A 15,368-nucleotide genomic window follows, 5' to 3' on the forward strand; every position below is an offset into this window, starting at 1 on the left:
TTTTAGGCGAGAATGTAGTTGTTTAGACCTGAAATATGTGACTCATATTTAATAACAGCGCCTATTTTACAATTTGTTTTGACGTTTTCGGAGATGCGGCTCGAGTGCGTCAGCGGCCGTTCAGTGCTTCTGTAACCGCCGAGAACAGCTTCATCTCGGCCAGTGCCTCGGGGATTTGCCGCTGGCTCTTATAGTGGTTAAACATGAGACATAATTCAATTTGAGTACATAGAACGGGCAATCTTTGGTCATATTAATGTATTATTTGTTCCAGAGCAAGTCGAATTGTGCTATATTAAATTTGATAATAATAAACGTTACGTTACATCCTTATATAGCACATTGGTTACAACTAGACGGGACATATCAGACTCCTCTCCGCTACGTAATACGTAAAACATTAAACTTTATAAACATATGGTTTTTTTGAGTAAAGAAAACGCTTTACAATTTTTTTTCAAACATCAGATCTTTATTTACCTTTTCATTGCACAGAGGAGATGTCCAAACTGCGTGCGCACTTTATTCAGGAGGTGAGGCAGATTAGTGAGGTTTGATTGACAGTTTGAGGATCCAATGGAGTTAGGAGGTTTTGTCACAAGCTCTTTAAAATCCTTTTCATTCGTTAAATATTTGTAAAACCCACATACAAGCGTAAATGGTGACCTAATTTTTTACTAGTGCTTTATGTTTGACTAACTGTACAGTTGTGCTTATTTGTTGTTCTAAATATTATTGTTAATAAATATGATTTTATATAAATATGTCCATTTAAGTAATATGGATTGAGTGAACATTACATTAATACGCCATTAGATGGCGGCAACACTTTACAGGAGAATGAGTCAGTGAAGCACAAGAGACTTTTAAATTGAAAGGAACTTTTGCAAAAGGAAGTTGTTTTAGCGCTGTGGTGTAATGGATGTTACGGAAAAGGACAAATACAAAGATCGCTTTCCTCAGCGGACATTCAAACGGACTTGTATAAAGGATCTAATATTATAGACATTGACTTGAAGAATGAATGTAATGCAATATACCAGACACAGGTAATAGCCTACTCTCTCTCTCTCTCTCTCTCTCTCTCTCTCTCTCTCTCTCTAATACTGTACAAAATAGTGATGGGAAGTTCATTCATCAGGATCATTTTACTGACTTGGACTTTTGAGTCTCGTTCAACAAAATGAACGAATCTTTTTTCGAGTCATTTCGTTCATTTCGTTCATTTTAGCAAAATGTAATTAAAATGTTACGTGTACTTCCCCAACACATCTACTACTTATGCAAACGTTGATCCCACTACAAACAATACAAAACTACAATGCTATAAAATTCAGAAATGATTAATTCATTACCTGGGTCTTCAGTTTATGACAAGCTGATTAAGCTCACCTCACCTCTTGTCTGACAAGTCTTCGGGTTTAAGTCCTTCCTTAATGACGTGACAGGCAGTCCCATGCTAAACCAATGCAGTCTGAGCCGGTAAGAGAATTGATTAGTTCATTTCATGAGTCTTTCGGGTTTTTGAGTCGTTCCTTAAACACGTGACAGACCCATACACTAAGCCAATGCATTCTGAGCCGGAAAGAGAATTGATTAGTTCTCTTCATGAGTCTTTCGGGTTTTTGAGTCGTTCCTTAAACACGTGACAGACCCATACACTAAGCCAATGCATTCTGAGCCGGAAAGAGAATTGATTAGTTCTCTTCATGAGTCTTTCGGGTTTTTGAGTCGTTCCTTAAACACGTGACAGACCCATACACTAAGCCAATGCATTCTGAGCCGGAAAGAGAATTGATTAGTTCTCTTCATGAGTCTTTCGGGTTTTGAGTCGTTCCTTAATCACGTGACAGACCCATACGCTATTTCTGACATTTCTGTCACTGTTTTTGTTACTGAGGATTTGTGGTGTGTTATTATAAATAAATAAAGCCCTGTTATAAATAAAATATTGATTAATTTATCTTTTTGACTGTCTATCTGTAAATAAACACTAGGCTATATAATAATATAATAATCCAAGCCTACAATACAAAGTATTTATAGCCTAGTTTGTTCATTTTTACTCCAATTTTGAGTTTGCTGTTATAATAATTGCTTTTCCTAGGCAGACTTGACATATTGGTCTAATATAAGAAGATTGCTCAAAAAGGACATAATGACATAAATTAAAAGCAAATAACATTTTGAATTTGAATTATTAATGTTAGTTTAAAACATCAAGGTTATGATAACTTCAGCTTTAACAGTTGTAACACAAACTCAAACAAAACTGGAGAGTTAACGTTATTTACTAATAAATATAATGTGCTTGGGTCACACAGCATAGTGTATGGGTATGTCACGTGATTAAGGAACGACTCAAAACCCGAAAGACTCATGAAGAGAACTAATCAATTCTCTTTCCGGCTCAGAATGCATTGGCTTAGTGTATGGGTCTGTCACGTGATTAAGGAACGACTCAAAAACCCGAAAGACTCATAAAAAGAACTAATCAATTCTCTTTCCGGCTCAGAATGCATTGGTAGCGTATGGGTCTGTCACGTGATTAAGGAACGACTCAAAACCTGAAAGACTCATAAAATGAACTAATCAATTGAATCATCAGGTGAACTACTTCTAGCAGTACAGAACCTGTAGAATATTGCACATGCGCGACTGAACGAATCACCCCCCAAGACGACTCGTTCTTCCCGAGTCACATAAAAGATTCGTTCAAAATGAACGAATCGTTCAAGAACGACACATCACTAGTACAAAATTCAATGTGTTTCAATGAAGCGACTCAACGTTCCTTTGTTACTAGTTCTAAAGTGACGTTTTAGAGTTAGTAACGGAGGCTTGGTTCAACTGTCAAATTGAGATTTGAATCCATGGCGGAAGGAAGTAGTGCTGCACAAAAGAGGGTTTTAAAGACACTCCGTTGTTGTTCTTATTTATTTACACACTTGTGCCGTCGAACTGTTGTATAAACGCAATATCACACTCGTAGCCGTGCGATATGGCTGTATATCAGCACGCTGTGATTTACCTGCGGCCTCGTGCCAACGGACGAATCACAGCGTGCTGATATACAGCCATATCGCACGGCTACGAGTGTGATATTGCTCATATATATATACTTTCCATCATAATTTTGCATATTATGTACAGTATATTCATATTGATGCTACAGAATATTAAGACTTAGATGAGGATACATTTATTACATGAATGGTAAGTACTAAGATTATTATTAAGATTTCTTTAACTTATTGATTTTGATTTATTTGACTTATTTGATTTTTGGGGTTTTCAGATCCGCAGTCTCCTTCTGCAAAATTGTTGGGTTTTTGATATTGAAAGATTTGCATTATTTATATAGAAAGATTACAACAGAAAAATGCATCCCTGAGGTTAAAACATAAAGTGCATCCTGTCCTCATCTCCAGCTCTATTTTTGCAAATAAATTAACAAATACATTAACAAAACACAAGAAACACATGCCATGAGATCTCATGATATTAAAGTGTGACGAGATTTCTTGTCAAGGTGAAAGCTGTCTCTCGATATCACCATGACGGAGCGTGAGGGTGAAATTAGCATAGAATATACCACAGCTACATTTACATTACTATGCCCATCGAATTACTGTGCCCAAACTGTCGTTTTGCTTTTTTATAGAAATTAATTCAGCTTCAATTGTAAACTATTGTAAACTTCTGCTCTGCTCATCCAGCACGAGCTGCAGAGTCACACACAGTGCTACAGGAATCACAATTCACTGATCACGTGAATCACTGATAATACCATGGCGGAGAATTCGTTGCACAACAGAATTCATTGCATTGTCTGATTAATGTCTTATCTTGTAGAATGCAGCCTCAGGCATAACCTGATTTTGCTGAGTTCAACACGTTCCTTGGTCAACATTTTTGTTGATCCTGGAACAACATTCAAATCAACCAATCAATCAGATTTGAGGGACAAGTTTACGGATTATGTCAACTTTAGTCTTAAAATCATGAATTGGTGCTTCTACATCAGTGTTATTCATCTATCATTTCCCTCTGATTTTTGGGATAACTTATGGGTAGGGTTAGGTTTAGGGGTAGGGGTAGGAATAGGGTTAAGACTAATTTTCAGACTAGAATGTTGTTCCAGGATCTACAAAATATGTTGACCCAGGAACACATCTAACTCAGCAATATCAGGACGTGCCACACTCAGCACCGAGTATATGCAATTGCGAATTAGAAAGTGAAAGTAAAAGGCGAGCTCCCTGATGCGTGCAAATTAGGCTACATACAATAAATATAAATATATTTTGTGCCAGTTATTCACATTTCATTTCAATATGTCTTCCATATATATATTTATGTTTAAAGAAATACGAAATGAACTTACATGTAGTCATTGATTGGTTTTCATTTCACACTGTGCATCTTTTTGAAGTGAAGCGATAAATATGTTATTCCATTGCAGTTTTTGAACATTTTTTTTTTGTTCTTTGATTATGTATTGCATAGACTATCATATAGCACAAGTAACTAAAAACTCATAACTGTTTTGACCTACTGTACTGTATTGTCTGGCCTGTACACTGTCTGTATACTAAAGAATGTGTGTGTGTATCTGTTAATGTGTGTTTGTAGCGAGCTTTACTGGAACAGAAGCAGAAAAAGAAACGTCAGGAGCCCCTGATGGTGCAGTCTAATCTGGACGGGCGGTCTCGAGTGCGTAGGACCCGGCAGTCGGAGGAACAGGCTCCCCTCGTGGAGAGCTACCTCAGCGGAAACAGCAGCACCATCTACCACGGTACACACAGCCACATAGCAAAAAAAAACAAAAACCCAAAAACCCCCCCAAAAATTTCAAATAACCATAGTGTCACAGAGACTCTGAGGGTCACATTCACTCTCGAGGGCAGACGTTGTTCCGATCTGTTATTACACTGACTTGCCAATATCGACCCAAGCTGCTCAAACAGAGAGTCCCACAAAGGCCGGTGATTGAAAATGGAAATGCTTGTTTGCTGATTGTTCGGCAAACAATGCTGCCATTCTTCGCACTGCCAGCGGTACTGGCTTGAGTTACTCTATTGATCTCTGTCCCAGACTGCTCAGTGTTAGATAAACCCTTCCTACAATGTCACTGCAACCCTCAATCATCTATATTAAAACATTTGCTAGTGTCAGGGGTCTTTCCTTTGAGCTATGAGAAGCCTTTTCTTTGTTTTCTTCAACTTGTGAGCAAACATTATTCTTAGCTGTTAGTGTATCATTGTCGATTGGCATTATGGCTAAGCTCTACACAATGAAATGGCCTATTCTGAAGAGAATGAACTTTTATGTTATAGAGCTACATTATCGAGTTTTCTCTTTCTAACTATCTTACATATCTTGTTTGTTTAAATCCTTGTGCACCAGTGTTATTAATGTTTTGAATTATAATTTATTTTTATATTTTCAGCTCTTTAATTTAAATAATTTTATTATGTGCTTTTGCCGGTTTTTTTTTTTTTTTTCAGTTTGACTACTTCAACTTTTATTATTATTTCAGTTAGTTGCCAAGGCAACTTTCTGAATTTTCATGTAAATTTTTTTTTTTTTTTTTTTTTTTTTTTGTTTTTACAAGTTTTGGTTTTTCATCTAATGTTTATATCTGATTTTATTCCAACTTTTTTCAATTAGACTTTTAATAGTTTTAATTTTAGTTCACAATTACAACACTGCTGTTTACACTGTCAACAGTCTTTAAATGCTTGTTTTGATATGCCAGTGACCGTGTCAGAAGTTTGGGGTCACATTACTGCATGTGACTACGCCTATGACATCTGTCTAATGAAGAACCAGTAGGTGTTTTTGGTCCCACTTTATATTAGGTGGCCTTAACTACTATGTACTTGCATCAAAAAATAAGTACAATGTACTTTATTGTGTTCATATTGTATGGCAAAACACTTTTACTGCTATTGAGATGGGATACGGGTAAGGTTAGAGATAGGTTTGGTGGTATGGGTAGGATCAAGTGTGGATCAGGATGTAAGGGATGAGTCAACAGTGTAGTTTACAGAAATTAATTACAGATGTAATTACATGCTGGCATTTGTAAAATATAAGTACAATGTTAAAACATGTATGTACACAATAAGTGCATTGTATCAAATTAATTTAAATGTAAGTACGTAGTAGTTAAGGCCACCTAATATAAAGTGGGACCAAGTTTTTCCCTTTCCCTTTTTTTCTTTTTACTACAAGCTGAGGGACTTGTCAAAACTGTTTTCAGTTGAGATTATGCTGTCGGTAGAGTTTAACTTGTATTGAATCCTAGACATTCCAGTAAATCATCATTCAGTTGATACTGATCACCTGTACTCTGGGACTATAATAATCCTCACAGGCTTGTGTTGTGTTATGAAAGAGAGGAATGTCTGTTGATACTAGTGGTTTACAGCATTATGAATAATTTACTGTGTCCCCCTCAGTGTTGTGTTGTCTCATCAAAAAGAGAGCACCTTTGGCTCTCATCCAGCCTGAGCTTCAGTGAATTGTAAAACTGTAGTTGATTGTGTTGTGCATAATATTTCCTTAATTTGTGATTCAAATGTTTTAATCGCAATTTGAATTGCATAGCTTTGTCGTAATCAGTTCCAAGAAAGCTAAATAGAAGGCCTTTGTGTAATTATTATGTTTGGTAATTTGTGTGGATGACACTTACTGCATGGAAAATGCAAACACAATCAAATAATTTATAATGTAATGATATAATAATCATCAACCTTTTCACACTTTATAATCTTACATGTGTAAAAATGCTGCCCTCAACATTAATATTTCTTTGCATGATGTGATTTGACTCATTAAGCTTTGATAGTGATTAAGCCCTATAAATTGTATATTCTGAAATGACAGGAAAAACATTTGAGGGTTTTGTTGTCACAGAAGCAAAGCAGCATCAGAGCCATTTTGAATACTGGGGACTTGGGTGGGTCAAAGCCGCATATTTTTGCAGCATTGTGTCTTTACATAATTTGATGCTGACACGTAATGCCTGATAAGTGAAGAGCTTTACTCACCTGTGAATTGATGCCTTCAGTCTCTCAAAGCATGAGTTACAAAAAATAACTTCATTGTTTCTTTCTGAGTCACTATCTCTTTTAAAAATAGCAAGTCAATGTCTCTGTTGTTTCTTTCCATAACTAAACCATTGATCACCTTTCTCTCACTCAATCTGACTGGCTTGTCTTTTTAAGCCTTTCAGTGTTATTGATGTACTCCATCTATCGACAGGCTTCAAACTGACAGCGATATACACTTTCTTGAGTATTGTCAGAGTGCATAGACTCAGAGGAACCCTCACAGATCTGTTGCTTAAAGAAAGCGCAGCAGTTCACAGCCTCGACGGACAGTTAAAAGGAGCAGGCTGTGAGAAGGAATGAATTTTGCCTCAAAGCTTTGATTTAACAGTTGCACTGACAGCCGCTGAATCCTCTTCAATTAAAATTGCATCCAGGGGTGTACGAGAGCAGTGGGATGTTTCGTTTTTTGTGCTTGCAGCCATCTCCTGTGTGTACGCTAAAAACGTAAGCTTTGTTTTTGCTTTGTGTCTTTGCTAACTCTCTTTCCTCTCCTCATTCATTTTAACCCTTTTCTTTATTTTTCCTTTTTTTTTTTTTTGTATTCTCTCACACTATCTTCTCTGCTCCTGCTGGCTCCTCCTGCACCTCCTCGTTTAGTACAAGAAGCGGAACAGGAAGAAGTTAAAGCCGTAGCAGAGGTTCAGGCCCCTCGCTCGGCTAAAAAATCCAAGCCGCCTACCTCCACTCCTCAGACTGGCAGCGCCAAGAAGGAGAAAAAGGGCAAGCACAAAGGTCAGCTGAGCAGCCTGTTAACCGTCAGGCTCAGCATGTGCACGAAAATCTGTTTGTGTGTGTGCTTGTGTCTGAGTGTGTGAAGGACATTTGTGTCATCCAGTGATTCAGTTTGTGTCATGATCAGCATTACCTGCACTAGAGAGAAAAAATTGATTGAGGATGATCACATGCGTCATGACAGCATTGTTTGCTCCTTATGAATATACGCTACCATTCACAAGTCTTGGGGCAGTAGATTTTTTTTTAAAGAAATACTTTTATTCAGCAAAGAGAATAATAAATATAAATGGCAATAAATGGCTTGCTGAGCATAGGAGATGTCTTTTAAAAACATTACAAAAATCTTATTGACCCCAAACTTTTAAACAGTATTAATGTATTCATTTATTTTTCTTTTTTTATGGTTTTCACATCAATTTCAACACTGCCTTGTTGCCATGCACATAAAGGTTGTGTATCTTGCCCTTTGCAGTTAGCTATTGTTTTGAACTCTCCTGCTGAATTGTTACACTATGACATTGGCATTTAAACAGAGGGATATTTTACCCAAAAATGAAATTCTGTCATTGTTTTCTCTCATGTTGTTCCAAACCTGTATGACTCTTCCTTCTGTGAAACACGTAAGAATATACTGTATATTGAAATTATTTCTTTATTTATTGTTTTTTGTCTGTATTTTGTATAGATGACATTGGACCCCATTGACTTTCAAAATATGTTCTTCTTCTGTTCCACAGAAGAAAGAAAGCCAAGAAAGGATGGAACAGAGTTAATTTGCTTTCTAATTGGATAAAAGTAAACCTATAAAAAGCACATCATTCCAGCCAAACTGCAGATACTGTAATTTGCCATCTCTCATGTGGTGTGTTTGCTTAAACTATACCACAGCTATATACAATCTTCTTATGCCTTTATGTTCTCCATACTGTTATTTTTTTATTTCCCCTCATCTAAGTCCATCTCCTTGTGAGCGTGTTGAGGATTTTCACCACTTTCTCCATCAATGACAGCATGGCACACATCGTTAATGAACCCGCTCCTGGAGAGAGACCAAATTGCTGCTCTACTGCCAATCCTTTCTCAAGGAATAACAAAATCCCCTCTAATACTGTTTATACTGTAGGAGCAGCTGCTGTCCGCCTGCCAAGAGCAGCTCTGAGATGACCTACTGCAGCCTTCATCAATACAAGACACAAATATTCATGAAACAGACAAATGCTGTCTCTCTATAATGCCCTGGATATTAGACACATGGGCACAATCCATCAAGCAGCAGCAGCAGTAGTGATGCTTTTAGCTCAACCACAGCACCATGATGACTCACATAAGGGAGCATTTGGATTTTTTCTTGGGGGCAATTTTTTTTTTTTTTTTTTTGCTTTTCATTTGCTGAAGGTGTGACTTTTAGTTCAGCAGCTGACATGGCTAAAAACTAGCCTACTATACAATAAATGAGTAAAGCTGAGTTTAATAGAGTGCTGCATGAATAACACTTTTGTAGGTCGATCTGGAAGTTAGCATCACCCTGGTTCCCTTGACAAAAAGCCAAGAGCATTTGTCTATTGGCTTTTGGATTATTGCAGAGAATAAGCTCTGTGGAAAAAAACAAACAAACAAACAAACAAAAGTTTAGTATTCTTACACGTTTTGTCCATCAAGATAATCTTCACAAATGAACACAGCTTCTCTGAATTTTGAAGCCTAAATACAATTGCAAAAAGCCAATGTTAGGCTGTAAACAAACGTTTTACTTCTTGTCTGAACACAGCCATTTCTTCACATTTTGCTCTTTTATTACGTTTCTGCTAGTCGTCTTCTGAGACTGCGACAGCTAAACCATCATTATCTCCCCCGCACTTATGTAGCAAACCTCGACACAGGTCATGGTGGTTTATATGCGACATTACATATGTTCGGTGACTCACAGATCCGTGACTCACAAATGATGATATCAAATCAAACATGCTTTTATTGGACCCAAAATTTTGAAAGAATAAGCTGATACAAATGTCTTGTTCATGCCATATAGATTAATCTTTTTTTTTGTATATATATATATATATATATATATATATATTTTATATGAAGACTATTCTTGATTCATTGATCAATATTTTCTCTCTCTAGCTCTTTCTCTGATGATTACTCACCCCCATCACAGGTCACTTTAACCTCAATGACAATCATAGTCATTACTGATTATTGTGCAATCACAAGCACTAATATCGCTTGGCCATCTAGTCAGAGCTAATTCTCTGACATTGTTCAGTAGACGAATCCCTGAAGGGGTGATGAAGGGTCTCTGTAGCTATAATGACTTGATTTGGCCTGGTTGGATGCATGGATGGATACATGGATGGATGGATGAATGGGAGCTGTAATTTGGACAGTTGCATGTTTCTGTGCTTGACATAGGACAACATGTTCTTCCCCTGATGGTGGCTAATTGGATGAAATACAAAACCCAGACTGGCATAAGAGCATCTATATATAGATGATGGCAAATTCTTGAAACCCCAAGAGCACTTAAAAGCGTCAGCACATGTTCACTGAGAAGCTTTTATATTGCATACACTACTTTTCAAAAGTTTGGAATAAAAGATTTGTTTGAAATAAGTCTTTTATGCTCACCAAGGCTGCATGTATTTGATCAAAATACAGTAAAAACAGTAATATTTAAAGTACTATTACAATTTTAAATGTATTCCTTTATTACAGTGTAGTTTATTCTTGTTGTGACATAGCTAAATTTTCAGCAGTCATTATTAAGGTGCGTTCACGCGGCCTCGTAATTCCTGTAGTTACGAGATTCTAGCTTGTAAAAAGCGTTCACGTCCTTGTAGAGCTCATAATTACAGCTTGTAAGCTGGGAGTTTTCTGAAAGCTCCCACATGTACCACGTGGCCGCTGTACCACCTGACCGCTGTAGATTTATTTAGGCGTTGATAGTGGTGCCATGGAAACGCATAATTCCCAGTCCAAGGACTAAAAGGATGTAAACAGCTCCGAATATAACGTCACGTGTTGTCATTTCAAGATCCCGGTAAAAACGAGGTGGCAATGAACACAGCATTACTCCAGTCTTCAGCATCACACGATCCTTCATAAATTACAATAAATACTACGCTGATTTGCTGCTTAATGTTTTCAAAAGTCTACCATTTATAAGTTTGCGGTACATGTATGTCAGCGTACAGTGCACGTGACTCGAATTTCGTCATCAGAAGATTATCCGTGTACTGTTCACGCCGGATTTTTGTAACTGCACATACTTCAAATGTGCAGGTCGCATACATTCACTCATTATAAGATTTGAATGTTTGTCTCCATATTTCCATGAACACCATTATTTTGTGACACCAAACTGGATAAAGGGCAGTTGATATAGTGTTACTGTGTTGTGGTGGTACCACAGGAATTGATGGGCCCGCTGCCTTCCAGGATGAGGGTCAGGAGCTGGGCAACCAGATTCAGATCCTGACAGTGGGCCATTCACCTGCCCAGGAGAGCGAGGCAGAGGGCCAGGGTGAGGCAGTGGGCAACACACAGTCACAGGGCAAACAGGACCTACGGGTCACCATGCTGAAGAAAGGTACATCAGCGATAGTCCCCGGAGTAACGCAAACAAGAGTGGAGAGAGAGACAGATGGAGAGGCCACTATGATCATGACGATTAAGCCATGCAGATTTGCATATTGTTCTGTATTACTGATCTCCTAACATGCAAAAAAACATAATCTCCCTGTAATATCATCATGTTCCGACTAACACTTTAAGATCTACTTACATGCTGTAGCATTTAGATTCAGTGTCTGCCTCTCTCTCCTCCTTCTGTGAAAGATTTGGATTAGATCTTGTGTTTACTGTCTGCATGACTTTTTTAGAGCTGGTATGAGCTGAACTGGACTGTGGACAATTATTTGTCCTTTGCATTTCTTTTTTTTTTTTGCTAATTTTTCGAATAAGAGTTTTTTTTTTTTTTAATCCAAAAGTACTCAGCTTGTTGCGTCTACTGAATTTTATGCCATATGCTCTTTTGGCATCAGACTGCAGTTATTTGCAGTGTCGTTTGCACTGCATAATGCCTCCATGTTTGCTTTATGCCTGCTGCTGTTCTTTCCTCATATTCTGCTATTGACGCACTATTTGATTAGCACATCAATATTTTTTCTTGTTTAAAGGAATCTCCAGTAGCATGAACTTCGATGAAGAGGAGGATGAAGATGATTTGGTCAGCTCAAGCTCATCTCAGCTAAACAGCAACACAAGACCTGGCTCTGCCACCAGCAAAAAGTCCAGCAAGGTAGCATTTCTCTGATTATTTAGAAGTGTTAATTAATTACTTAAGTAAATTAAGTTGATTTTTCATTTTTACACAATGAACTATAGATGCAGACTGCAAGGAGGTATGAAAGGAAACAAAACATTGTTACCATAGTTACCAAATCATTGCTCTGAGGTGAATAAAGAGAAATATTTAATATACACTATCATTCAAAGGTTTGGTGTCGGTAAGATTTTTTTTTTTTTTTTTTTAAAGAAAGTAATATTTGTATTCAGTAAGGATGAATTAAATTGATAAAAAGTAACAACAGTAAAGACTTTTACAATAAAGGATTTCAAAATTCATGTTTCTTGACCACCAAATCAGCATATTTCAAAAAATGCATTAAATAAAAATAGATCAATCATAATAAAATATGCGGTCCCACTTTATATTAAGTGGCCTTAACTACTATGTACTTACATCAAAAAATAGGTACAATGTACTTATTTTGTTCATATTGAATTGCAAATCACTTTTGCTGCTATTGAGGTGGATACGGGTAAGGTTAGGGAAAGCTTTGGTGGTATGGGTAGGTTTAAGGGTAGGTGTAAGATTTGGGTCAACAGTGTAATTATAAATGTAATTACAGAAATTAATTACAGATGCAATTACATGCAGGTGTTTTTAAACTATAAATACAATGTAAAAACATGTATGTACGCAATAAGTGCATTGTATCAAATGATTAATTTAAATGTAGGTACATAGTAGTTAAGGCCACTTAATATAAAGTGGGACCAAATATGCAATATATAAATACAAAGTTAACTTTAACCAAAGCCACAGCTAAGAAGGAAGAATTCAAATAAATCTTTCATTGTCCAACATTAGAAGTCTGTTTAAATCAATTCAAATTAGGTAAAATTAAAATGTTATATACATGTATATGACTCTGTACATCACTCCAATAAAGATACATATTATTATTTTAATAGGTTTGCAATGTAAGCATTATAACATACAGTTGTGCTCAGAATTATTGGCAATCTTGGTAAATATGATCAAAGATTACTGTAAAAATAAATCTGCATTGTTTATCCTTTTGATCTTTAATTCATAAAATTAGCAAAAATCTAACTTTTTATTGAAGGAAAATAATTGAAAGTGAATGTTAATAAATGTTTTTCTCCAAAACATGTTGGCCACAATTATTGGCACCCTTTTATTCAATACTTTTTGTAACCTCCTTTTGCCAAGATAACAGCTCTGAGTCTTCACCTATAATGCCTGATGAGTTTGGAGAACACCTGACAAGAGATCAGAGACCATTCCTTCGTGCAGAATCTCTCCATGATCCTTCAGATTCCCAGCTCCATGTTCACTCCACTCATTTTCTATAGGGTTCAGGTCAGGGGACTGGGATGGCCATGACAGAAGCTTCATTTTGTGCTCAGTGACACATTTTTGTGTTGGTTTTGATGTTTGTTTTGGATCATTGTCCAGTTGGAAGATCCAACCACGACCCATTATTGGATTTCTAGCAGAAGCGGTCAGGTTTTGATTTATATATCTGTTGGTATTTGATAGAATCCATGATACCATGTATCTGAACAAGATGTCCAGAAACTCCAGCAGAAAAATAGGCCCACAACAGTAAAGATCCAGCAGTATATTTAACCAAAAATCTGCCAAAAAGCTCTTTTTTTTTAGTTTCATCTGACCATCATCAGAAGCCGGTCCCATTTGAAGTTCCAGTCATGTCTGACAACTGAATATGCTGGAGATTGTTTCTGGATGAGAGCAGAGAATTTTTCTTGAAACCCTCCCGAACATCTTGTGGTGATGTAGGTGCTGTTTGATCATTTTTTTAGGCTTTCTGAGACTCAAGACTCAACTAATTTCTGCAATTCTCCAGCTGTGATCCTTGGAGAGTCTTTGGCCACTCAAACTCTCCTCCTCACTGTGCATTAGGACGATTTAGACACACGTCCTCTTCCAGGCAGATTTGTAACACCTTTACTTGATTAGAACTTCTTAATTATTGCCCTGATAGTGTAAATGGGGATTTTCAATGCTTTAGCTGTTTTCTTACAGCCACTTTCTATTTTGTGAAGCTCAACAATCTTTTGCTGCACATCAGAACTATATTCTTTGGTTTTACTCATTGTGATGAATGATTATGGGAATTTGGCCTTTGTGTTTCCTCATGTTTATACTCCTGTGGAACAGGAAGTCATGGCTGGACAATTTCATGCTCCTAGTCACCCTGGTGTGCTAAAAAAATATGTAAATATGAATGGGATATATACTTCAGAGATATTTTACTCATAAAAATTCTAGGGGTGCCAATAATTGTGGCCAACGTGTTTTGGAGAAAAACATTTATTTCATAATGTGATTTTCCCCCCACTTTTTCTTTCAATGAAAGGTTAGATTTTTGCTAATTTTATGAATTAAAGATCAAAAGGGATAAACAATGCAGATTTATTTTTTACAGTCACCTTTGATCATGTTTACCAAGGGTGCAAATAATTCTGACCACAACTGTATGTAAATGCATTATTATGGTACTACATGCAAGTCATAATAGGCCATGCTCAGTGTGAAACAGTCATTTCTTTTACAACAAGTTACAGAAGGTCACTGCTTAGTCTCTTTACACCAAGAGTGTCAGGGTTGGAGTTGAGAGAAGAGACAAGGACTCAGAGAAATGCGTTTAGATGTATACATACAAATGTTTGTATTGTATCGGTGTTTCGTCCAGACAGATCCAGTGTTTTGGGAGCCTGAAACCACTATTTTTTGAAACCGGGTCCCAGAGTGGATAAATCTGTGGCAGAATTACAGCGCCACATACTGATCTGGCATGTATACTACATCGTTTTGAGTCAGTTTCAGAGGTTTCGTGTGTACGCAGATATTTCTTGAGACAAGGGGAAAAAAAAGATCGGATAGGGAAAGCTCTGGCTTTGTGTGGATGTGACCTCAATGATGCAGAGAGAAGGGCTTTATTAAACAAAAAATAAAACAAAGCAAACAAAAACTAACCCTTGAGGGGAAAAAATGACCAGCAGCTTGACTGGGCAGGACACGACAAGGCAGGGCAGAAACAGGCAAGGCAACACAGGACCGGAACATTTGACAACAAACTGGCACAGGACTGCAAACACAAGGAGAATAAGGGTACATTTACACGACAACGATATGCTTAAAATGGAGACGTTTTTCCTTTGAGTTTTCCACGT

General features: G+C 37.1%; 1 protein-coding gene across 6 annotated transcripts in view; it reads left to right on the top strand.

Annotated features, from left to right (window-relative positions):
* tub (TUB bipartite transcription factor) overlaps positions 1-15,368 on the top strand; it is a 139,024-nt gene that overhangs the window by 109,457 nt on the left and 14,199 nt on the right. For 4 of the 6 annotated variants that reach the window (XM_048184182.1, XM_048184187.1, XM_048184183.1 and 1 more), the window contains exons 3-6: positions 4,636-4,798; positions 7,719-7,853; positions 11,272-11,448; positions 12,038-12,159. In XM_048184182.1, coding sequence (XP_048040139.1) covers positions 4,636-4,798; positions 7,719-7,853; positions 11,272-11,448; positions 12,038-12,159 — 597 coding nt within the window. The remainder of the gene's footprint in view (positions 1-4,635; positions 4,799-7,718; positions 7,854-11,271; positions 11,449-12,037; positions 12,160-15,368) is intronic. The other 2 variants (XM_048184185.1, XM_048184188.1) reach the window with 2 other exon arrangements.

Source organism: Megalobrama amblycephala, linkage group LG3, assembly GCF_018812025.1.
Source record: "Megalobrama amblycephala isolate DHTTF-2021 linkage group LG3, ASM1881202v1, whole genome shotgun sequence".
NCBI lineage: Eukaryota > Metazoa > Chordata > Actinopteri > Cypriniformes > Xenocyprididae > Megalobrama > Megalobrama amblycephala.